The sequence below is a fragment of the Haliotis cracherodii genome, unplaced genomic scaffold (genome assembly GCF_022045235.1).
Source record: "Haliotis cracherodii isolate W230 unplaced genomic scaffold, xgHalCrac1.p SCAF_15, whole genome shotgun sequence".
NCBI classification, from domain to species: Eukaryota; Metazoa; Mollusca; class Gastropoda; order Lepetellida; family Haliotidae; genus Haliotis; species Haliotis cracherodii.
In genome coordinates this window covers 19744373-19769947 of record NW_027266270.1, presented here as the reverse complement: position 1 = coordinate 19769947, position 25575 = coordinate 19744373, and the positions used below count along the sequence as shown (strand labels likewise).

The 25575-nt window shown below is 39.9% G+C and overlaps 1 protein-coding gene across 1 annotated transcript in view; it reads right to left on the bottom strand.

Moving 5' to 3' along the window:
* Positions 1 to 3320: 3320 nt before the first annotated feature.
* LOC139461574 (protocadherin Fat 4-like) overlaps positions 3321 to 25575 on the bottom strand; it is a 65442-nt gene continuing 43187 nt past the window's right edge. Inside the window, exons 32-48 of the mRNA XM_071243052.1 lie at positions 25245 to 25489; positions 24630 to 24795; positions 23967 to 24378; positions 23531 to 23727; positions 21711 to 21947; positions 20518 to 20768; positions 19476 to 19662; positions 17791 to 18184; positions 17086 to 17270; positions 15460 to 15693; positions 13005 to 13249; positions 10308 to 10497; positions 8124 to 8660; positions 7127 to 7304; positions 6369 to 6418; positions 4009 to 4073; positions 3321 to 3419 (exon numbers count right to left, since the gene is read on the bottom strand). Of these exons, the coding sequence (XP_071099153.1) occupies positions 3321 to 3419; positions 4009 to 4073; positions 6369 to 6418; positions 7127 to 7304; positions 8124 to 8660; positions 10308 to 10497; positions 13005 to 13249; positions 15460 to 15693; positions 17086 to 17270; positions 17791 to 18184; positions 19476 to 19662; positions 20518 to 20768; positions 21711 to 21947; positions 23531 to 23727; positions 23967 to 24378; positions 24630 to 24795; positions 25245 to 25489 (3872 nt within the window). The remainder of the gene's footprint in view (positions 3420 to 4008; positions 4074 to 6368; positions 6419 to 7126; positions 7305 to 8123; positions 8661 to 10307; positions 10498 to 13004; positions 13250 to 15459; positions 15694 to 17085; positions 17271 to 17790; positions 18185 to 19475; positions 19663 to 20517; positions 20769 to 21710; positions 21948 to 23530; positions 23728 to 23966; positions 24379 to 24629; positions 24796 to 25244; positions 25490 to 25575) is intronic.

Genomic DNA, 25575 nt, shown 5'->3' with positions numbered 1-25575 from the left:
AATAGATATCAATTATCGTTCTATCATTGTATGTCACATGCACATTATACATATAGAAAATATTATTTTAACAAAACTGTTGAAGCGCGAAATTATCATTGTTCCAATGAAAGGAAAAACAATCGTAATCGAAAAATTTGCAAGTCATTGTTCACACTACATGATATCCAAAAGCGATAATTCAAATCGCTTTGTTGTCATTATTTGGAAGTTTGATGTTTTCAGTAAATGTATTACACATGTCTTGGTCACACTTTTCGAAACAGATGTACAACAGTTATTCGTCGGAATTGTACAATGGGATTTTATATGTTTATGGAAAGTGCATTTTAGTTGTTGTTGCCTTTATTTAAATATGTTTACGACATCCTTAACCAATTAATGGTAATTTAAAAGATATGACTATTTATGTGTTCTAGGATGTGTCCCTTCCAATTGACTTTCTCTATAAACTCGCTTTGATGATGGTAATTTTATTCATTATTGGGTTGGTTGTTTTAGATATGTTATAACATGTTATCCTGCCAATAGTTGTTTATCATGCGTTATTCCTTCATCCATTAATATTGATCTGAAAGTGTATGGAGGTAATGAATTATTCATCCAAAACTGGCTCCCACAGGAGATATCGCTTGGATAAGATCAAGCGATAACTACACTGTAGATATCGCTGCAATGAAAGTACATGACAAGGATTTGCAGACCATTGTGACGTCACTGGTTACCATGACGTCACAATCAAATGACACCACTAATGGCTCTACTACTGAAGCTGTTAGCAGTACTTTTTACACTGTAGACACTGCTAATTACTGTCTACAAATAGAAAAATTTGGATTCTCTTTATATTCACATCATTCGCTGACCTAAACAAGTCCCTTATTTTCTTAAAATGCGTTAACTATGATAATCTGGACGACGTGTATTAGACTATTTATTCATAAGAATGAAAAACGGATAAACGCTTTGGAATAACCTATGAATACAAATGTGATTTTGTTAGGAAATATATATTTCCCAACTGCACCACAGAGTGAAAACAGTAAATATATCGAAATGATTAACATATGTTTTATTGAAAAAAACATTATGTGGATGTAATCGACGACCTACATTTGATGTTTAGTGTTGGGCGGAAACTATAAGCAATTGCAAATAAAACTTTTGAACATACAGCACAATTGTGTATGCATGTGAATACTAGAGCCTGTAGTTTACCTGTCTCTATATAACTGACCTCATCACAACATGCCTATTAAACTACACATGTATACATGGACGGTGATTTGAACTAGAGTTTAACGTTACGTTGAGAATTATGTCTTATGTAGCGACGTGTAAACACATGTGTATGTCTGTGTGTACTCGTCCGGACGTATACCTGTTTTATGGTGCTAGTCCACTTGTATATCATGGTGATGTTATTATATAGATACACATTATACCTTGCAAGGCAAGGTACCAAGAAGCCACAACGGTACAAAACAGGTCACGTACTGCATAAGCAAATAACATATCCATACTGCATTTGACATGTCACTATGATACATGCAGTTATGGTTAAACAAAGGACAACAACATAAACATGATATTTTCAAATGACTGCAGTGGGGATGTGGTATAAAGTCGGATTGGAATTCTGTGAGCACTAAAATATACCAATGTTCGGGTCATATACACATTATGTCAGCTTCATAAACCGAGTCGCTATAATGCTGAAATAATGCAGATGCGAGGTTAAACTTTAACTCACTCACTCATAAACCGAGGTTTCAGAAGGGTGTCGAAAATGCAGTATAACTAGTACAAGGGGAGCACAAATTAGATTGTGCACAAAACAACGTAGTATTCCGAATGGCACATTCTTACTGCCTATCGACCCTTTCAACATGGCAACTTGTGTTGGCCATTTGTAAATCGCTAAGAATTATTTTTACTAGTTATTAGAGTCATCATAGTTTGGACAATCCATGCACAGCTTCAACTTCATGTTTTGTAGGTCTAGTGGAGATGTCGAAAATATATAAGTTAATGATGGACGACAATCGGACGGTGCAGCACTGCATATTTCAAGTAGGTATCAGATTAAACAATAGCAGTGTGTCAGTTACATGTACTATCAACATCACACGACTGCAATATGAGTTAAACTTAATTTCTTCAACACAGCCACTGATCAATAATTCAAAACATTTCTTCTAAACTTATTTGATCTGTTTTTAATCCTCAGCTCCTAGACGACAGCACTTTCATTAAGTTGCCAAATTGCTAAAGACAACTTCTCTTACACAGCGATATAGAAAATAAAATGCCCACAACACACAATACCATCCATACATAAGGACTATTAGTACAAAACAAATTTAAATATATTCTTTTAGTTCCAAGAGACAAAATGTGTATCAAATGATTTAGGAGTATGACACCAAAATTGAATGCCAAAATACAAAATTAAGATTTTTCACGATAATGTAAAGTAACCAACTGGAATATAGTTTTAGTTTTTAAAAGTTGTAGGTACAGTAAGTATTTCCTTCATGATCATATCGTGAATTGATCAGTACGTTGAAATCAAACGTTTCAAAAACGGCTTTCGGGAACAATCAGATTGACGAGGCACTTACCTGTGACAGTAATAGCCGACAGAAAGTGAATATTTCACAATTGAATACAACACCATTTACACAAAAGGCATTTACAGAAGAAAACATATAAATACAAGAGAAGGTAGTATATATCCGAAGTGTGATCGTCAGATTTGAACGTTGCATGCGACAGGGTAAGGAACGCACTTGTCTGAAATGTGGACATAATTTGCTATAAGGTACCGGTAGCTTGAAGATATATATATAGAGGTATCTTTGCCCGTAGATATCTTCATGTACAGTCTGAACATATGCAAATGTATAGTTTTTACCTTTTCATGGTATGCTGGTTGCATAATGTATCAGTATACTGATCGTATCTCTGTGACGGAAAAGGTAAGTATTTTACACATTCACCTATCACATTCAGGAAATGTAAACATTTAGTAGACATTTGTAGCCATTTAAATACGTATATTAAATACGTTTCTGCCATTTTTAGTTAATATTCCGTCCTTGAATGTAATATGGTTTGTTATGATTGTGACAGTAAAAGGTGTAAGGAAACATTTAAATTATAGCATCGCTTCCAGAGAATAGAGGCATTTCGTTGGAAGGTACCAAATCAAATGTCCCTTTCAAAATAACACACCAACATCACAGATTTGATCAACAACCAAATCAAGTCTGTTCTTATGTCAAAGGGACTGTATTTAGATTTATTGGTTCCCTGATTTAGGGGTGATATTTCATGGTTGGATGACCCACTGGAGCGCTGGAGGTAAGCATATCTTTCCCGAAACCTGGCGGTCCTCCGTCAGTCTCACCCGCTATCTGTTAAAATCAGAATAATGTTTGAAATTACTAAAAGCCAAACAAACAATACCAATAAAATGTCTTAGAACGTGTTTTCACAAATGTCTACTGAGAACTATGTGTCACGTATTGGTGATCGTTTTCAGTTCAAGTCTAGTCGTCAGTCACACATCCATAGGTGTTGAACGACAAGAACGATACTTTGTACCGTCAGATGAAGCGAACCTGGTATCTTATTAACATCCCCCAAACGGCATAAAGCTACTTTGATATGAAATTGAGAAGATTCTTATCCTTACATTAAGCATCCTTTGTTTGTCCAGAGAACGACTAAATTGACGAGATGGTCAGGTTCGTGTGTCATCAAACCCCGACGGCGAGGCATATGCTCATAATATCAATCACACTCTGGTAAAGACAATGTTATTTAAAGACAGCTGTCATATATCAGTGGAACATTGCTAAGTGAGATGTTAAACAGAGGACCAATAAAATTTACAGGCACCATATTGCTTACGTTCATATGTAATGTGTAGCCTTCCTTCGGTCTGCCTGTCACAACAAACTAAAGACCCAGTGGTTTTGAACACCCGGTTATAGTACTCACAAGATCACGTACTCTGATTTTCTTTTCCGCTGTGTTCCCTCTATCCAGAACACTTAGGGGTGCGACTGAAACACAAACACTGTCAGGTTATCAGTTGACGTGGTTCAAGATACGTAGGACCATTGCATGGTGAGAATTAGACCAAACGTTTAAAGTATCTGCAAAAATGTGCACAATAAAACTGAATCTAAATCTGCACAACTAGGCAAAATAAGGACATTCGAAAGAAAATGTTGCATTTTCGGTGACTGACGTCTGTTTCAGCCCAGTTACCCACAACGAGCGGCCATGCAAATTTCTTGTATCACTTGTACAATAGTGCCAGTTATCTGCTTCACTAAGAGATGATATTTGTATGTAACCTCGGATGTGTTTCAATCAGATGTAAAATCACGATATGGCTGAAATATTGCTGATGTGACGTTAATATAAACTCACCCATGTTTGCTATAGTAATGGGAATAAGAACCAATAAATTACCACTATAAGCCCGATTTATTAAAAAAACGTTTTTGAGGTCAACGTTTCAACGTTCACTCTCCATTATCTGAAGCAATGAACCGTTGGTTGTGTATTACATTATCTTGAAACCACATGTATATTAATGTACTTATAAAATTGATGGAACTATTTTTCTTCGTACTTGAGTTAATGATTTCAAATTTTGTATCTTAAACTTCTCGCCAACGTGTCGACTCGGATCAACATCTCATATGTATGATTTGAGGAGGTGTTTAGCCGACCTCGGCAACGGTGACACATGAAAGAATATTTTGACATTAACTGTTAAAAGATTAAAATGCTTAAAGGCTTACATAATAAAATGTACAATGTGTACCGTATTCGACGTAATAAGCGCTCAGGGCGCTCTCAAAATTAGAAATAGGGGGGGGGGTATTATAATATTATTTTGAGTTGAAAGATCGTAAATTTCGTGGTTTATGCAAACATCCTGAAATGTTTACATACGACAGATATATTTTTCAAGAATTGAATTGCCCATAATTAAGGATGATATAACACACGAGTGCGTATTATGCACGAATAAATAAGTCTTGCGTACATTGATCAATCGGAAGGGGTGCTGATTGGGATTGTTCACTAGCCAAATTGTTTGCAAATATCGCCGTGGGCGCTTATTAGAGCGGGGCGCTTATTAAGTCGAATACGGTAATAAGCTATATGACTTCAATTTTCCAACAGTCAACTTTCTGTTTATGTCCAACAATATTCCAGCACATCCAGCTTTTTAGTGTCTATATTTCCATTGAGGTACACTAGAGCATGCCATTTCTATCAAGATTTCAAAAAGTGTCATGCAACTTTTCCTCGCAAGTTGTTTTATCAAGGTTACAACATTCAAGGCTTCAAAGGATTTTAAAAAAATTCCAAATTTGCAAAAAACCCAATGTCCTATGCAATTTTACTATTTTGACATATGTTACCATTTTCTTTTAGATGAACAATTTACTTTGATTTGCATATGTTTCTGACGGGTGTCACTTGTGGGGCATCATACCGTCACATTTTCGCAAACACCTTGTATCATTACAATATGATGGTGATTGATACAAACATGCACAAGATATAGTTTTTGGTAGAATTTTGTTATGATTATGGAAAAGTTGTTGTTTTTTATTGACATTATGATACCTACAACAATATTCATATACAAGTAATTAGACAACACTTTTGATGAGAAAACATAACAAACAGGATAAACGTTTTTATCCTCGAGATTGTTCAGGGCTCCATATGTCATGTTATCCCTGTCTAAGGATGTTGGAGCGATATATCAGACCTTTGCACTTGTGCATCAGCAGCAGGGAACATATCACATGGGCGTAACACATGGGTGCTCACACAATATAAATACTGACTACAAAGAGGTCAGGTTTATTCGTCACATATTTTCCACACGGAACGTTTATCTGTTTCATTTAAATGTAGAAGTTATTTTAAATTAAGGAAGTCTCAAAACTGTTCTCAATGTTTTATTAATTTTATTTTTGTCTGGAAAGCCAACGAGGTTTACAAGAAGCAGCATGTGCAAAATGCTACAATTAAATATAAAACGTATACCCCAGAGAACAACCAGTCTTGATTATCCGACGAAACAGATCCCATTGGATGTAAAAGACAAAATGTGAAAACTATATGAATGGATCACTGAAAATGATTGATGCCACCCGGTGTTCGCGAAATGGGTAAGCATGTCCTACCTTAACGGTAGCACCCGCCACTCACAATTTGTATAAAAAACATGAGTTTATGTTCCCTGACATCGCACAGCAGTACTCCTGCTAAGATTTATTGTGTGTGTGGTCTGATTATATAAAGCGCCGTATTGGTCATCATACCTTTCCTCTGTTTCGCCCGCATCGTATCTACTGCCGCCGCAGCCCGTGCCCTGGAATTTCATTGATTTCATATTACGAGATTTTCTTCATCAAGACTAGGAAGGTGACACAGCGTTGTGGTTTAGGAAAACACCACAGAATCTTGGTTCTACGCCACTCTACTGTACAAGAGTACATTCACTCTTTAAAACTGTCTTATTGAATTATAATAGCAGTAGCTTCTAAACATTTACCGTCAGAGTGATTGTCAGAAAAGGCATGGATCTGTGAAGATGCACAATACCATTCAAAATACCTTAGTTCTTACTGCAGATCTCTGCCACCTATGTTACTTTATGGAAACGCCTGCATGGTGCAGTAGATCGAGCGTCTGCTCAGAGAGAGGAAGGTCTTTGGTTCGAACCACTAACCGTGTTATACCTTACTCATCACCTCAGCATTACTGTGATAAAACAAGGAATGGTCGGTTCAGACTCAATGTAATGATAAACTTCAACCGTTAACTGTAATATACGTGTCATATATCCTATAATTCCCTCATTTAATAACGTAGTATTTCCCCTATTGCTCAAGGAATACTGACTTGGTGTTTCTTGTTATGCTGAATTGACTTAGAATAGTGCGCTATTGATACCAAGAATTAATTTCATATATTCTCAAACATCACACACATAGTATGGTTGCCTAATGCTGACGTAAATGAACAAAGAACGAATTTTTTGCCTGCCATGTACAATGGTTCTTGAAGGGGGACTGACCGGTTGTTCCTTATGTTGGCCCCTATTGCTCCCAGGAGCCCCAGTCCAAGCATACCACAGATGGTTCTCGTGGCCCATAACTCCATAACTTGACCATGTGGTGGTCTACACGCACTCTCATTGGTCGACGGCTGTGTGGTTTCCTCTAGTGTAGTTGTCAGGACTGTTGTGGGTGTTGCTGGAAATATTTCAATCATTTGCACTGAACTGACAACCACTGATTTTAACCATTTGCTATTGGAATGTTTTAACTCCAGCTTTAACAGAATACCCACTTAAATGCATTTGTACCTTGAACTTGTTAGAGATGCTCTCATAAATTAAGTGAAGCTTCTCTTCTTAACAGAATTACTTAACCTTGCTTGTTCTAATTAACATAGCACATACCGCCCGATTTCATTAGAGTGGCAAACGTCTAATATCAGTACCACTTGCAGGCTTTCCTCCCACATCAGGCTGACACAACGGATATCACTTAAATACTGCCAATACGACGGAAAACCAAACCCTCTCACAGACTCACTGTAACATGTATACGTGCTTTATGTGTTGTTCTCAGACATTCTTCTCGTTGGCGTTACTATTGCGGACATTGTAAATGCTTTCTCGTGTTCAACTTGGTTTTATTCCCTCTGCCTTGTTCCTCTATAGGGTTAATCGTATATGCAACACGGTTACACACGTTTGTTTGTTCGTTTGTTGTTTAACGCCGCACTCAGCAATGTTCCAGCTCTATGACGACGGAACAATAATCGAATCTGGACCAGACAGTCCAGTGACTGATATCATGAGCATCGATCCACACATTTGGGATACGACATGCATGCAGTCAGCGACCCTGACCACCCAATCCCGTTAGTTGCCTCTTACGACAAACATAGTCGCCTTTTACAAGCATCTGAAGACCTATTCTACTCGGATCTTCACGGGTATGGTACGCACCCTAGAGTCACAGGGAGATACTATGCATAGTTTGAAAAAACATGATTATTCTCACTGGTCGATGTTGTAGTTGTTGATACCGTTGGTCTGTCACAGTCGGTGAAGAGGAGGTAGACAACAGCGTAGTCCTGAAGCTCTGGAACCCCTCTGTCCGTGACCTTGACAACGAAAATATCGGAAGTAACAGACTTCATTCCGAGTTCCGCTGGCGTGTATATCAATATGATCCCACCGCTAGTGAGGTTGACGAACACGTATCTGCTGCTGCCGTTGATGTTGTAATACAGGGTATTATTATCGATGTCGTTAGCGAGGACGGAAGACACGACATCGCCGTTGAAACTGTAGCATGTTACGCGGATGGTGTACAGAGACTTAGTGAAGATGGGTGGATTGTCATTGTAATTGGTCAGGTAGATTCTCAGGACGCCCGATGTGAATTCCGGAACACTAGCTGAGTCTTCGGCACGGATTGTGATGTCGTGATAAAGACTTCCGTTTGTTGCGACATCTGCGTCGATGTTTCTCGCCGTCGATAGGACTCCGGTGATCTCATCGATCGTAAACATGTCCATGGAGGTTGTTCCGGTATCTAAGACAAAAGTGAGTGAGTGGTAGAGTGAGTGAGTGGTGGAGTGAGTGAGTGAGTGAGGGTTAAGTGAGTGAGTGAGTGAGTGAGTGAGTGATGAGTGAGTGAGTGAGTGAGTGAGTGACTGAGTGAGTGGTAGAGTGAGTGAGTGAGTGAGTGAGTGAGTGAGTGAGTGAGTGAGTGAGTGAGTGAGTGAGTGAGTGAGTGGTAGAGTGAGTGAGTGGTAGAGTGAGTGAGTGAGTGAGTGAGTGAGTGGTAGAGTGAGTGAGTGGTAGAGTGAGTGAGTGAGTGTTAAGGGGGTGAGCAAATGAGGGATGAAAAGTAAGAAATAACAACGGTGACATACACATACGAGAAACGACATTGTTCCAATATAGTTTAATATTTTAACGTTTTCATTTAAAATAATTTCGAACATTTATGAACATCTATGAAAATATAAATCCTAATTCATAAAGATAATGGGTAGTTTCTATTTTTTTCGGGGTGATCTAACCCATAGAATAAATTTGATTCTGCAAATACGGATACTTGATAAAACTTAGCTAAGTTTCTATTTTTTACTACTTTGTGGGTGGAAATTAAAATTGGTTGGTTAGTTGGTTTGTTGTTTAACGCCGCACTCAGCAATATTTCCCTCACTCACACGGGTAACACCTCTCCCTTTAATCACACCTGTCCCTCACTCACACGGGTAACACCTTTCCCTCACTCACACGGGTAACACCTCTCCCTCACACGGGTAACACCTCCCCCTCACTCACACGGGTAACACCTCTCCCTTACTCACACGGGTAACACCTCTCCCTCACTCACACGGGTAACACCTCTCCCTTAATCACACCTGTCCCTCACTCACACGGGTAACACCTCTCCCTCACTCACACGGGTAACACCTCTCCCTTACTCACACGGGTAACACCTCTCCCTTACTCACACGGGTAACACCTCTCCCTTACTCACACGGGTAACACCTCTCCCTTACTCACACAGGTAACACTTCTCCCTCACTCACACGGGTAACACCTCCCCCTCACTCACACGGGTAACACCTCTCCCTTACTCACACGGGTAACACCTCTCCCTCACTCACACGGGTAACACCTCTCCCTTAATCACACCTGTCCCTCACTCACACGGGTAACACCTCTCCCTCACTCACACGGGTAACACCTCTCCCTCACTCACACGGGTAACACCTCTCCCTCACACACACTGGTAACACTTCTCCCTCACTCACGCGGGTAACACCTCTCCCTCACTCACACGGGTAACACCTCTCCCTCACACGGGTAACACATCTCCCTCACTCACACGGGTAACACCTCTCCCTCACTCACACGGGTAAGACCTCTCTCTCACTCACATTGGGAATACCTCTCCCTCACTCATACGGGTAACATCCCTCCCTCACTCACACAGGTAACACCCCCCCCCCCCCCCCCTCACTCACAACTCTCCCTCACTCACACCTCTCACTCACTCACAGCCCCCCACAGTGGAAAATAAAAATAATTGTGTGGGTTTTACATCGACACATATTGAGAGTGAGAGAGTAGTTTCATGTTGGGTATGGAATCGGGTCTCTGGGGTGAGGTCGCATTATTTGAACCACCCAACTACGATAGATCCCTATTTCCATATACTTACCAGATACAGCGGTGTATATACTATATCTGACCCGACCATCTTGACCCCTGTCCTGGTCAGCAGCAGAAAATGTTGCCACCACGGTGCCTGGTTTGACGTCCTCGGACAAGGATTGGACAGGGAACTGACCAGTGTTGTTGTCCAGGGAGGGTGAAGTCCAAATCGGTGCATACTCGTTCCGTGGAACAACCTGCAAGTATTGGAGGACGTCAGTCAATGGACACTGCCTGTTGACGTCACCACACGTAGCATATTCTTGAAAATCTCTGCTACTTTATAATAATTTCAGTTATTATAACCGTCACCTGTCCCTTCTCTTCACCCTAATTGTGACCTGTACGCCACGAACATGACTTCTCAAGCTGAAATGTTATGTTTATATTGCCATTTGTCACTGTTAAGTCGTTTCTTTTGCTCAAGCTCTATACAACACGTTCGCATCTGCATGAAAACCGAATTGCGTCCATGAGTGTGCAAGTACCCGCTGTCCGTGGGTTCGAATCCCCAAATCGACCCGATCATGATCCCTTGTTATTCAGCACCATATCTGTTCTCATAGTTTTCTACCCCACATGATGAACCAAAAGGATGAAAATTGCAAATATATAACATCAACTCCAGAGAATAACCAGTCTTAGTTATACGCTCAAACAGAATCCGTAACCTTTATTAGCGTTAGAATGTATATTCAGGGTCATTATCAAAATGTGTACCCAATTTGGTCCTCTTGAAGAAACAAATATAAAACTTAAAAATTCCAACTTTTATGATTTAACAAGAAACATCTAAACTTAACAAATAGTATGGTAAATTATGCCCACACAAAGAAATTGTTTTTGGTCATTCTTGAAATGTACGCGAGAAACAGTAGAAACGTATCCTAAGTGTAACCATTATCGTTACCGATATTGTGCAGACAGAAACATAAATACAATATTAATTTCGGTGTATTATTGTAAAACTAATATTTCACCTCTTCCAAGAAAAGAATTTTTCTTTAATACCACAAGGTTTTAAAACCTGGCTCAACACTCTTTGTGAGAAATAAGAACAAATATTGATATATTTCTCTTCTCTGTTTCCACACACTACCAAAATGATGGATATTTATTGAACATGTTCTTCGTAGTCATTGAAAATCATGCTCTTCAAAGTTAATAATTGCTGACTTGTGGTAACACCAAGGACATATTAAGTTACACCAAGGACATATTGACATGATTCAGGTAACACCAAGGACAAAAATACCAAAGACATATTTTCATTCAACATGAAATAATAAAATACAACTGACTGCTCCCAGTACAGTGGCCGATAACATTCTTTATCAGTACACTTCACTCTACTATTATGCACGAAAGAATGTTTTCTAAATGAAGTAGTTTTCTTAGCAACAAGGTTACACCAAAGGCATTTCATATGGTGATGCTTGGTGTTACCTTTTTCCAGTTTGAATATCTCCATGGAAGACAGGAATTGATATGATAAGGGAACATTCATTTACCTTCTTTCTAAATACAGAGGGATAACTCTTACACCTAATTAAGCAAATTGAAACACCAAGGACAGGAACCTTTTCGACAGGGATTCTTTGCTATTTTTTATAATTTAAAGATAGAAACAAAGAGGAAAGTAATGTTTATTTTAAAGATTCTAATCCCATTAATAAAATAACAACATAAAAACTTATGTATATGACATAAAATCTGAAATGTGTTCACTGTAAACATAATTCGGAGTCTATTGACAGTGATATTTTAATAATTTCAGAGAACATACAACTCCACCACAAGAGAATATAGCACTGACAAAGCAAATATTCGATGATATATTTTAATTTTGTTCCCTATTGAAATTATAGGGATGAAAGTTAAAGGCTATCTCAACCTTTATGAAAGATAGAGATTACTGACATTAAAATGGTACACACCCACAGTGTTCATATTGACAGCTTATATGCCAAGTGTTGGACAATGTTGACTCAATAATAACTTTTTGTTTTCACCAAATGACACTAAACATATGTCATTACGTAGAAGACGAGCTGGTCGACCAGATAACGAAACAATCTGAGGTTTGAACCCTGACATACAAACAAGATGACAGATTACCACAGCAAAGATACTTAAACGGATACGTGTCGCTCATACAGTAATATAGGCACACGGACTAAACAACATCAGGCAACACTCAACATGGCCGTAACATGGAACCATCAGCATGGGTTGTCTCAAAATGTCACTGAATCGTAGTCACTGCAATAAGCGTTCTGACGTTAGTTAAAATAAAATGAGGTACTCAAATATATGAAAGTTGATTGAAAACTTGGATATTTGTCTTAATTGTTGGAATAACTTTAGCGCAAATTTGACACGCGAAGACTGTAACCTTAGCAGCGCCATGTTTTCGGAACCGAGTCTTGACCTCAGCACTTTAAGGCGGCTTAAAAGGTCCTTGGTATTGCTTGTGGCAATTGGCTAGTGGCCTCTCCTGCCTCTGGTAGATATCACGCATGACGAATATATTGGAACGACTAAAAACAAAGACCAGTGGAAATGAATCCCCTTAATTCACTCATAATCAAAGAAAAATAAACGCATAAAAATGACAGAACCGTTGCAATTATGACATAAATAACATTGTAATTCACACTAATTTCAACGCAATTGCTACACAGCAACTCACAAGTAAACTCACCGTGACCACTAGTATGACGTATGCCGTCCTCATAGCCTCGTTCTGAGAGTTGTCGGACACGGCCAGTGTGAGGGAGTAGGTGGGGTCATCACGGCTTAACGTCTCGTAGTCCATGGTGCCCACTGTCACTTGGTTATCACTGATGTTGAAGAGGTTATCTGTGTCTCCTTCCTTAATGGTAAGGGTTATCTCCCCATTACTTCCGGCATCAGCATCCGTGCACTCGTGCGTGAATATTGTCGAGACTGGAACACATCAGATTTACCATAACATGGTGTCATAAATCACATATTCTTTATCCATATTGGTCGAGAAAAATGGTAGATAAAACTCACTGAAACACAAAATTGTTGACATTATCATATATAAGTATTGTTGACATGCAGACAGTACTACCATGGCATTCATGGTATTCACGAATCACTATCAAATAGTGATTGTAGCGGCCATAAAATTTCCGAGTCCCGTGATTGGATTCGAACCACGGACCTTCTGGTCCGAGGTCAGACGCCTTGTCTATATGACCAAAGAGGTTAACCCCGTCAGCAAGCTGACAAGGTAAGGATGTCATCTGTGGGATGACTCCATGCCCTGCTACATACTCCCCTGTCAACAGAAGGCACGTAGGGTACTGAGGCTTATTTTGCTCAAATTTAATATGAACGTGCTCAGCCCCACGTTGGGCGCCAATGTAGCGGCCATAAAATTTCCGAGTCCCGTGATGGGATTCGAACCACGGACCTTCTACTCCCTGCTACATTGTGATACCAGATGTTCGCATGAGGGCATGCGCATCCTCTGCACCGTCATGCACCTGCAATGGCAAGTTAATTATTCATCTGAGGAAAACAAAACAAAACACGGGCACATATGGCAAAGTGAAACACGGGAATTGTATCCGACATAATTTGTGTAACTGAGGCATACAAAAGTAAATCGACAGTTCGCTCTTTCAGTCAGTTTAATGTCCATATATACGTTCTTTACGGCACAGAGTATTGGCCCTCGTTTGTAGACACTAGTAACCGCTTACTCCATGTAGATCACATTGCCCTAAGGCATGTGTATTTCTGTGTTCTCATTCATCCTTGGACAATTGACTGAATATTAAATCTGTAAATTTGCAAATTTGTTTCCTTTGGCTTCTGAAGAAAAAGATTAACAGTGAGGATAAATTGATTCTGATTGTTCAAAATCAAGTATCTAATTCCAATACCTTAAACACCTCAAAATCAACATGCCTTTGCACAAAAAAATAGTGCGTATGAATACATCCTTATATCGACAGTCTTTGCACCGATGCATATGAGACTGACTGCGGATATCCCATTAGAAGTGTATGCGTCCGACATCAGAAAAACAGGTTATCAAACTTGATGAAAACTGTTTCAGAAGACAGACAGTTACGTAAAACACACCCTACCCACTGACTGCTGCAAAATCAACGGAAACCAAAACGAGCAGTTTATCTCATTCTTGTCTGCAGCTAAAATCGGCGGTTTTCAGACATACTTCAGGGAGGTACCGATAGCAATGAACTCAGACCAGCAGGCTTATTTCCAACAGTAAATCATCACGTTAAAGTGAACATAATTACAGATCCAATGGGTCCATGTAATTTGTCAGTAGCACTGCCTCTATAAACAACTATTCTCGCAGTCAGGGGCAGTGGAGATTGAAGGGTAAGTCTAGTTCAGAAAGGTCGAATTTCAAGTTGGAGAGCCATTCAGAATACATGTTACTATTGGGGAGTTATTTCAAACCAACTGGTACATAGTTACTTCACAATAACTAAATACCTGTTATTTAATCAAGTTTGTTGGAGACATAAATTAGTTCACCATTTTGTTACCACCTGTCACCACTACAATTAGAAATCGATTTAATAAAAATACTTGTACCTTATGTATAGGGAAAATGAGAAGTATCATCATATATACGGCAACTTCAAACTCATATCTAGGACATGAGATTTTTATATTGTCGATACCGTGTAGTCAAGGTCGTGTCAGGACCGTGTATCACACTACATTTATCAACCGTCTGATGACACAGATGCAGTCATGTAGTCTGTTTCGTCATAAGGATGGCAACTCTTGTGTCGCGTAAACGGATATACAGTAGACTACGGTTATAACGAACTCGAGGGACTGCTAACTTTAGTTCGTAATAACCGTAGTTCGTTATAAGCATACATACAGCATATTTACAACAAATGGTCAGGACTAAAAATACGTTCGTTATACCCGTCAGTTCGTTATAAGCGTGTTCGTTATAAACGTAGTTTACTGTATGTAAGTCAAGGTTGCTACGACCTTCTCATTTCCAAGCTCATCTTATGCTTCCAAGCTCAAGTTTTATGAGACTCTCCATCATCTAAAAACAAGAGGTTTTCAAAACTGTAAAAAAAAGTCCTGTTCAAAAAAGGACATATACATTCAGTATGAATACTTACAATTGCCTGAGTCTTCAGTTATGTTGACGGTATACATCTGGCGAGGACATGTCGGCGTGTTGTCGTTTATGTCTGTTAGAATGAAGGTCAAGGTTGCCGAAGCCATGTGACTTGCGGCGTCGGTGACGTTGAAGGTCAGCTGCAGACTACCATTACCCATGCTTTCATAATCAAGGGCTTGTTTTGTCGTCAGTACGCCAGTTGTGGTGTTGATACTGAAGAAACTGTTATTTCCTTCAGAAAAAACAGTATTTCGAATGATATAACGTCATCTTATTATCGTCTACAACAGAATACTGTACAGCAGTAACTGGTGTATGAAGAGCTGACAAACCTGCCCGAGTGTTCAGTAGGGCTCTTCCGGTATAGTATCCAATATCTAGACGCAAGTTACACCATCTGTGAAACTTGGGCATCTCTCTGTGTAAATACGGTGCTCTATTATGAAATGCTCAATTGTTGAAATGACGAAGAAGCTGCCATTTGAAGGGACGTGGATCAGATTTCCTAAGAATGTCATTCAGTCGAGCCCAGTCTTACTCTAACGGTATAATTGATGAATGCTAGTGGTTCGGGAAATACACGCAGAGCACGAGCTAATTGGACAGTATGGCAGCCATGGATAGCTTCTGTGTATGAATTTATACATATATCAGTCTCTGCAAGAATCGTTATATAATCATATATATCTATTCAGCTTATCCGGATTAATTCATATCAGAATGTGTGAACTGAACATCAAAACAAAAATGCATGCTTGTTTCTGAAATACTAGAGTGAGTGAGTGAGTCTGGTTTAACGCCGCTTTTAACATTATTCCAGTTATATCACGGCGTGTCAGCTTAATGTGGGAGGAAAGCCCGAAGTGATGCAGGTCTTAGACGTTTACCACTTCGGTGAAACCCACGAGCACGGGTATGGTGCTGACAAACCTAGAAACATAATCGGGGCGAACCGGGATTCGAACCCACAATCATAGGTTTCTGGCGTGCCTAAGGGACGCAACTCTGCACAGCGAATCGCGGCGCCTTAGGCGACTGGGCCACCCGTGCCCCTCTGAAATACTAGACATCTGGTAATACGGCATTGTTACGGCAATGACCGAATATACCATTTCGTCACGACCGTAACAGTCAAGTTGGTGAGACCGCCTCCGTGGTCTAGTGGTAGAGCGTCCGCCCGGAGAGCGGAAGGTCCGGGGTTCATTCCCCGGTCGCGTCATACCAAAAGACGGTAAAAGATGGTACTTGTTGTAACCCTGTCTGGCGCTCGGCATTAAGGGGCTAAAACAATGACTGGTCGGCTCGGAGTCAGTATACTGTGTCTGAGTGGGGTATTCATGTTAAACTGCGGCATGGTATCTCAGTGAGCTAGCACTATAAATTGGCATCAGTCCGGACTAGTACAGGCAGCCACACACCCACACCCACACACGTACATACACGTCGCTATATAAGTGCAATAATCTTGGACGCGACGTTAAACCCCATTCCACTACCACCATCAAGTTGGTGAGTTTTGGCGTGTTCAAGTCTTTCTACGACGTATCTGGAATAACACTGACTCAGATGTGTGAACATTTACTATTGATAAAGGATTTAAAATAGATTACATTCTATATCTCACCAACAATAGCATATGTCAATGTATCGCCTTCGTCGTTGTCAATCACGGAGAAAACTCCTCCCACAACAGTTCCGATTGGCTGTTCCTCCAGAATAGGGACTGGGCCAAAATTTTGGATGGTAGGTATTTCGTCGTTGATGTTTACAACATTGACAGTGATTGATGTATCTTTCCCGTCCATTGATCTGGGGCGACAAATGGTAATGCTGATTAAAATGATAAGTAACATCATAATGTTGCCAAACAGGATCCTTGTGAAATTGCTCTTGATTATTAAAGTGTTTTTTAGTTACATTCCATAATATAACATGCTCAGTTATGCTTTATAATTTCGTGCCATGCATTTTTCTGCAACAGTGTGAGCTTGTGATAAATGTGTAAGCCTATATGTTTGACCCTCGGATTCGCATTGTTTTGTTTATTTGTCGGTTTATTCAAATCGAGTCTGGACCAGACGATCCAGTGGTTGACATCATGAGCATTTCGATCTACGCAAATGAAATACGATGCCAGGCGTAGACCTGCGAGCATGCGTAGCGTTAGTCGCCTCCTTCGACAAGCATGGGTTGGTGAATATCAAATCTAGTCCGAATCTTAACGGGGTGATTCGCAATGGAAATTATTGGCGTCCATCATTACTACTTTGCGTTTTGTGTTAAGTCATAGAGAAAGGAATTCTTCGAACTATCAAAAACATATACGTACGTTATGGTTACTGTATAAAGTCGCATCTTCTCATAATCCAGCGTTCCGTTCAGGAGAAGAGACGTTCCATTCATCATAAACAGATCGTCACTGACCTTGAAAGGTTCACCCTTGACGTCAGATCCTTGTAACGTGTAAATAACTTGCCCTATGGTGGCGTTCTCGAAAACACTGATCGTATCAGTTCTCCGGGAAACGATCGGATGATTATCATTACTGCTTGTTATTATTATTCTCTGTGCTCCTTCGATTGATTTAGGTGGTGACCCGTTGTCCCTGGCAACAACGATGACATTATACACAAGTCCGCCTTTTGACTTCAAAAGGGCCGCCGTGCTCAGTGTTCCGGATGTTGCGTCAATGGTAAATACATTGGATGCGTTGACGCCAGTATCTATAACAGAAACATGGAGTTCCTCATGTCTTCTTGACTTACAAGAAAGCGACAAAACCCTTTCTATATTTATATGAAATCTCTGCCAAAAGCAGAGCCGATTGTTCCATTCAGACTGAATCATAAGCACATGTTGATGAATCACTATCAAATAGTGATGATACTACGAGTTAAAGGCTAGTTTGCTGTTGAAGATGAATTACACAGCTTCTACGTATGCGATACCTCCTCTTGAGAAACAAGTTCATTGTATAATATTTTAGTAAATATCCGATAATTATACTTTTATTTCTATTAAGCAGATTAAGAGCGTTTTTATCATCAGAAATGTCTATTTCTTCCTATAATATGTAAATATAAAAATGAATCTGATATATATGATAAATCTGATATAATGTGGGTATGCACGATCACGCGTTTGTATGTATTTTGGGCCGGAGGCCTGATGCTGAATAATACTGTCTGTCTTGTGTCACGGCAGCTTACAGATATTAATGAGATTGAACAAGGCAGTGCATTACCAGCATGCGCCGCACCATGACGTCTGGGGCGATGACACCATCATCAATATTGTCACTTTATAGCTGACAAAGTGCCGATGTGTCTTTCAATTTAAACTCGCTAACTCATTATAGTGACCACCGATATAGGAATGTGGAGTAACGACAGTGGTATCATTGAAATGAAATATCATGAACCAAATATAGTTTGGATCCTGCTTATCATACCAGGAACGTATGAATACATATATTATTGTATTCAAATTGATACAAGATAAATAATGTAAGTACTTTAAATTACGATTGTACTCACGACCCTTTCAATCATGGTAACCAACCTATTTTAGTGGGAACTGTTCTCAAGTTATTGTTTTACCTTGGATTCCGGGTAAGTAAGAATAGAGGTCCCCAGCAATCTATGCATGTAGTAAGCGGCTACAAAACGATTTAGGTGACCAGGCTCGGTGACATGGATGATTGCATGCCATCGTATCCCACATTGCGAGGATCGATGCTGATGATGTCACTGACTCGAATATTTACAGACCGACGTCAAATACTCGTAGCTGGAATATTGTGGGGCTTTACACAATAAACGGAAAAGAATAAAATTATACCTTGAATCGCGCGTTGAAAAACAAATTTGAAGATCCCAGTACAAGAAATACATGTATGCGAATTGGTAACACAGGACATCTAAGAAGACTCGTAGAACATAGAGTTACGAATAATGTGACTTGAATGTATTACTGTCTTACTATTGCTATAATAACAATAATAGTAACGTTCACCTGTAGAGACAGACTTCAAGACGTAGCTTATAACGCCATCTTGTCCCTTGTCCGCGTCCTCGGCGTTATACACGGTAACAACAGAGCCGAGAGCCACGCCATCAAACACTGTGATGTTGACAAAGGTGGAGTTGTACGCTATGGTCGGTGATGACCATATAGGCTGGAACTCGTTAACCGGAGAAATCTGTGTACACAATGTAAAGAACGTGTTTATTAATATGACAAGTATATGGATAAATTTCAAATATAATCACATATGTTTCAGGTAAAAATAATAATAATAAAGTCCATTTCTTCAGCGCCATTCCCGTCTACGTAGTCGCTCATAGCGCCTCACACAGGGTCATAGACACATCTAAAGAGATAAGTCTTTAGTTTTGTCTTGAAAGTGTCCAGAGTTTAAGATTGCCTAATTTCCACTTGAAGGGAATTCCAGAGCACAGATGAAGAAGTTCTGTTGCCATGACAAGACAAGCGTCAAACGATTGACATATTGTAAAATTTATATCATTGACCAAGTGAACGTAATAATTTACATTTTGAACACTTATCGTGATTTTATTTTTATTTTCTAAAACGATTGGTGGCGAGTTAAAAACATCCGACTTTTTATACACGTAAATAATAACGGTAAAGGCAGCAGTCACAACACATGTCCAGACCAAGGATGATAAAATTTGATATAGTTCATGCAATTGATAAAAAGTACATGTTTTGTGTAGTTTAAGTTCTCATAACAGAAATAAATCAAGTTTATGAAATACAATTTAGGGAGCCTATACGTGATGTGCAATGTTGAACCATGCCATCTAACGCTCGTGTATATTTATGAGTGAGTGAGTACATTGCAACGGAAGACATCAATCAATTGCGTAAGTTGATGCTCATGGTGTCAATCACTGGATTGTCTGACCCAGACTCGATTATTTACAGATCAGTGTCATATAGCTGGAACATTGCTGACACAAACAAACAAACACACAAACAAACAAACAAACAAACAGACTCAGAAAATGGCCATGGAAACTCACACACCTACCTGAACCGTTATCAGTACTGTCGAGGTCAACTGGACGTAACCTCTTGGGTTGTCAGTCAGGACGAGCTTGAGAACGCTGGAACTATCTGGAGCTACCGACTCGAAATCCGTCATATTGTTCCCCGTGTAAAGACTCAGACCAGATAAGGTGACGTAGTCGCTGAAACTGCCGTCGTTGACGAGGTTAATGGTGAAGTTCCCGAGTTGGTTGTCATCAAGGTCAGAACACTGAAGTGTTAGTAGCAGCTGTCCTGTTAAAGGCGTAACGTAATAGTATTACTATTGTTCTTCTTTAAATAAACATTGTTTCATCTTCCATCAAAACATTATAAACTTACAATAACATCATTTGTCTGTTGTTTGTTGAACGCTTTTCTCAACACTATTCCAGCTATACATGTACAACGTGTTACCGTGTTTTTTCAGGTGAACAATTGACTTGCCTTTGCATGTGTTTGTGACGGTGCCACCGATGGGGCAGAATTCGCTAACCTTTTCGTGAACACCTGGTATCATCACTATTTGATACTGGTTCATAAACACATGCTCATGATATAGTCAAAATCGTACAATCGACTCTCTTAAATTTGGAAAAGGTTTTGCCGCTTTTATATGTGTACATGTAGGTGAGGTGAGGTGAAATTGGGTTTAACGTCGCGTCCAAGATTATTGCACTTATATAGCGACGTGCATGCGCGTGTATGTGTGTGTGTGGCTGCTTGTACTAGTCCGGACTGATGCCGATTTATAGTGCTAGCTCACTGAGATACCATGCCGCAGTTTAACATGAATACCCCACTCAGACACAGTATACTGACTCCGAGCCGACCAGTCCTTGTTTTAGCCCCTTAATGCCGAGCGCCAGACAGGGTAACAACAAGTACAATCTTTTAACGTCTTTTTGTATGACGCGGCCCGGGATCGAACCCTGGACCTTCCGCTCTCCGGGCGGACGCTCTACCACAAGACCACGGAGGCGGTCTTGTACATGTAGAGGCTGATTTGAGGAACAACGATCAATGCACTCGGGGTACAATTGCACGCAACCAGAGAAGTCACCCTGCCCGACAATCCTATCTATTAAGTCTATTAAACGACAAGCAGGGGTTGATGAGGACCAACACTAACATCGTTGCCAGGAGATATGAGATTCAAGATGTTTATTTTATTTTATTTTACATGAAAATAAATACCTGGGGATGTGTTTTCAGGCACATCCACAAGATAATCCGACTGGGAGCACATCGGACTGTTGTCATTCAGGTCAATGATTGCGATGTTGAATGTCACCCAGTCCTCCTGACCTGCAGAGTCATTGACGGTCATGGTGACACGATCTAGGACTTTGGTTCCGTTGTCATAATCAACGAACTTCGTCAACTTCACCTCACCCGTTGTTGTGTCGATGGAAAAATACTCGGCGTCTTCGCCTGCAGCGATATAGAATATGCATACCGTTAGAAGTGTAATTAACGTTTTATTTGGATGCAGTTTATACGTTGGATGTGTCCTTAACACTTATAAACCTACTGGCTGTTTGTGTGAAATTGTGGTAACACCTCGCAGGATGGCTTACAATCATTGTTAACCCTTGATAGAACAAAAACTACGAACAGCCAACGAGACGCACGTGCAGATTTCGTGCCATTGCGGGACGCACGTGCAGATTTTGCACCGTTGCACGTGTTGAGGTCACTGGTTTCATTGAACCGAGTTCACGACTGCAGCCCATATTTAGGAGATAAACCTACTGTGTTTTGAAATTTGATGTGGTCCCACTGGAGAATAGATACCTCTTTATTTTGATTTTCAACCGAGTGCTTTTTTGTGTGGAAAGGCTTATATATTTGAAAAGGGTTTCCGTAGCAAAAAGGAAACCTCTTTTTAACCAATCAGAATCAAGCATCATCAATGTCACGGTAGAATTCATATCCGATACATGATATGTATTTGAGAGTTTTTATTACAGTTATTTAATTAAAAACGTTGTCAATGTGATGAGTCGCTTTATAAGTTGGACAAACCATGTCTCCTCGAGATTACTAGAGAGTGTAAACCCTCATGTGAGGGTTTACAATCTCTAGTAATCCCTCGGAGACATGGTTTCTCCTACACATATCAAGATCTGCTGGGCTTCACATACAAGTTTAACCATGAGAGTTTCCCTGTCAGCATCATACATATCCGTTTCACCAATGCGATACCCGTCTCCGAATGTCGCCAGTTTCGCAGTGAGACAACTTAAATACTGATCATATTGATATATTTATATTAGAGTTAGAAATAACCGAGTTACAAATCGAGACAGAAATCGTTTGTTCACTGGTTCACATATTAGGCGCACCAGATATCCTTTTACGTCATCCAGGCGTCATTGTTCATATCATTCGAATTGTGACGTAAGGTCGGAATGACGTCCCACACTAGTAACGACGTCAAAGCTGCATTTTTTGCCGTCTTTCGACAATTCTGGTTTTATCAGACGGCTATCGTGGTCAGTGCATTTTTCTGAGAAGTAGCTCAAAAGTATGAAGGCATTATGGGTAATAAAGAAATTATTACACTCGCACGTGTGTCATACTGATGTCACGAAACGCGTGTAAGACTTCGCGTATTCCAATCGCTTTCGCTGGGGAAATACAAGAATTCTGACACACGTTTCGTAAAATCAGTATGACACACGTGCTCTTGTAATAATCCTCAATTAAACCAGTTTCGCATAGAAACAACTGAAATACTGTTCATATCGATTTTAACCCAATATAGGTTAATTAAGTATGACAGATTAAATATGTGACATTTTGAAAGGAGTAAAAATCATCTTATGATGATGAAAACCTAACTTTGTTATCGTATCAGTAATACACGGCAGCGTTTTGTTACATGACAAACCTCATTTAGAATTGCAGTCTTAAAATAAAAGGAAATAAAATCGGCTTGTTGGTACTTATAATAATTCAACACTATTTTTCAATAACTTTAAAACGGTTTTTGACTGTTTATTTTATGTTACCACTGAGTTTGAAAAAAAGCGGTGGGCTCCCGCCGTCCACAGATTGGAACAAAGGGACAACTGTTCCTATAGGTCGTTCCTCCATCAGCGTCGGTGACGTCAGTGCCCGTATTTTAGGGGCTGCAACCCCTCCGACATTGTTCTTGATGACGTTTATCGTAAACGACACTGATGTTGTGAACTTGCCGTCTGTAGCACTGAGATAGAAGGAAGAAAATATTATAATGCGTTTAATATAATAAACATATTATCGTGACTAATTATTTGTATATATTTTTGTACAAAGCCGAAATGTATTTCAGAGGAGTTCGTTGGACCCAAACGCCTTTAATACAAAACGCATGCGGGCATAATACGTTGCTTTCTGTTCGAGTGATGTTACTTTTGCACAGTAGTGTATGCATGAAAGTTAATGCATATGGCGATATCTCATTACCTCACTGTAAACATTTTGTTGTTGTCTGTATCAAAGTCCAACTTCTTTGAGAGTGTCAGATTTAATCCTGAAAACCTGAACAGATTTCCCGTGACAGAAAACGTCACAGTATCGCCATCTTTATCAACAACGCTGAACGTAGCCACCAACGACGACATCGCAGCATTCTCGTTGACGTCCACACGCGACAAGGGGTTCTGGATGACTGGTGGGTACTCATTCACAGGGATCAGGGTAAGATTTGTTTGACTTTGTGCCTCTTGACAGGGTGTTCCGCCATCTTTAACTTTATACTTGATAACATAATAGCCAACGCCCCCAGTTGACGTGTCACTGTCAAGGACGGCAAGGGTGCGTAATTCTCCTGTCGTTGGGGATATCTCAAATTTGCTCATCGCGTCATTTGAGGAATCTAAATAAACGTGAAAATAAGAAAACATTAAAAGTCATATAGTTACCACCTCACAAAATCCGTTTTATCTTTATAACGATGTTGGCGAAAGGTTTGTATTTTATGTGACCATCAGTCACTTCTTATACGTGTATAGGGCTACATTGTGTTTGGCTTTAATTATATACAACGTCCTAGAATGGTATGGATGACGGTTACATCTATGTGTCCCCATTCATGTTCCTATATTCATGTGTTGCTGAATTACAAACCATCAACAACGCTAATGAGGCTGTACATCACCACCCCATCCCTCCCTCTGTCGCCGTCGGTGGCGCTGACGTTGAGCACGACAGCGCCCACGCTGATATCCTCCTTCACCTCCAGCTGTAAAGCCTCGTTTTGGATGGAGGGGGAAAACTCATTTACAGATTGGATCTGAAATCAAATAAAGCAGGAAAACGAGTTCTTTTTTCACCTAACTTGTTGCCGAATCCCAGAGATACCCAAAGGGTTCATTTGGACTACGCAGTTACAGATTCGATCTAAAAAACAGAAAAAAACAGTTGTTTTTTATCCCCTGTTGACTGCTAACATTGAACCGTGAAATCATTAAAAGGACATGTATCATTCTTTCAAAAAAGTGAATCATATACTGGCGTGTCACATATGTCCACCATAGGCTTAACACAATATACCGAAAACGTTTTGTTCAATCTAAGACCCGCATGTTCCCATTGACATATTTCGGAATACCCTCAAAAGTTGTAAATATCATAACTCACTCCTTTCAAACGTCCTTGCATTTTCACCCTACAAGATTCCGATGACCACTTAGAAATGTCCTTCGTGTGCAGCATTCTTTGTATATTACTGAAACCACTAACCTGAACAAATATCGTGGCTTTACTCGTAAATCTTGGAAATTCATCTGACTGATCAACGGCATTTAAGGTCAAGGTCACGTAACTTTCCTCTTCCGACAGACTGTCGTAATCAATGTCCGAACCCTTGACAAACAACGAGTTGTTGCTAAAACTAAACCATCCGCTTTTATCATTCGTCAATGATACAGCCCACATTCCGTTACGTCCCGTGTCTTCATCATTGCAGGTTATTGACAAGGCAGCACCTTTCATGAAAAAGAAAAACATGGAGAGTTGATCATGAATCGCATTGACAATATTCATTCGTCACCACTCGCCCCTTTCCGTAACC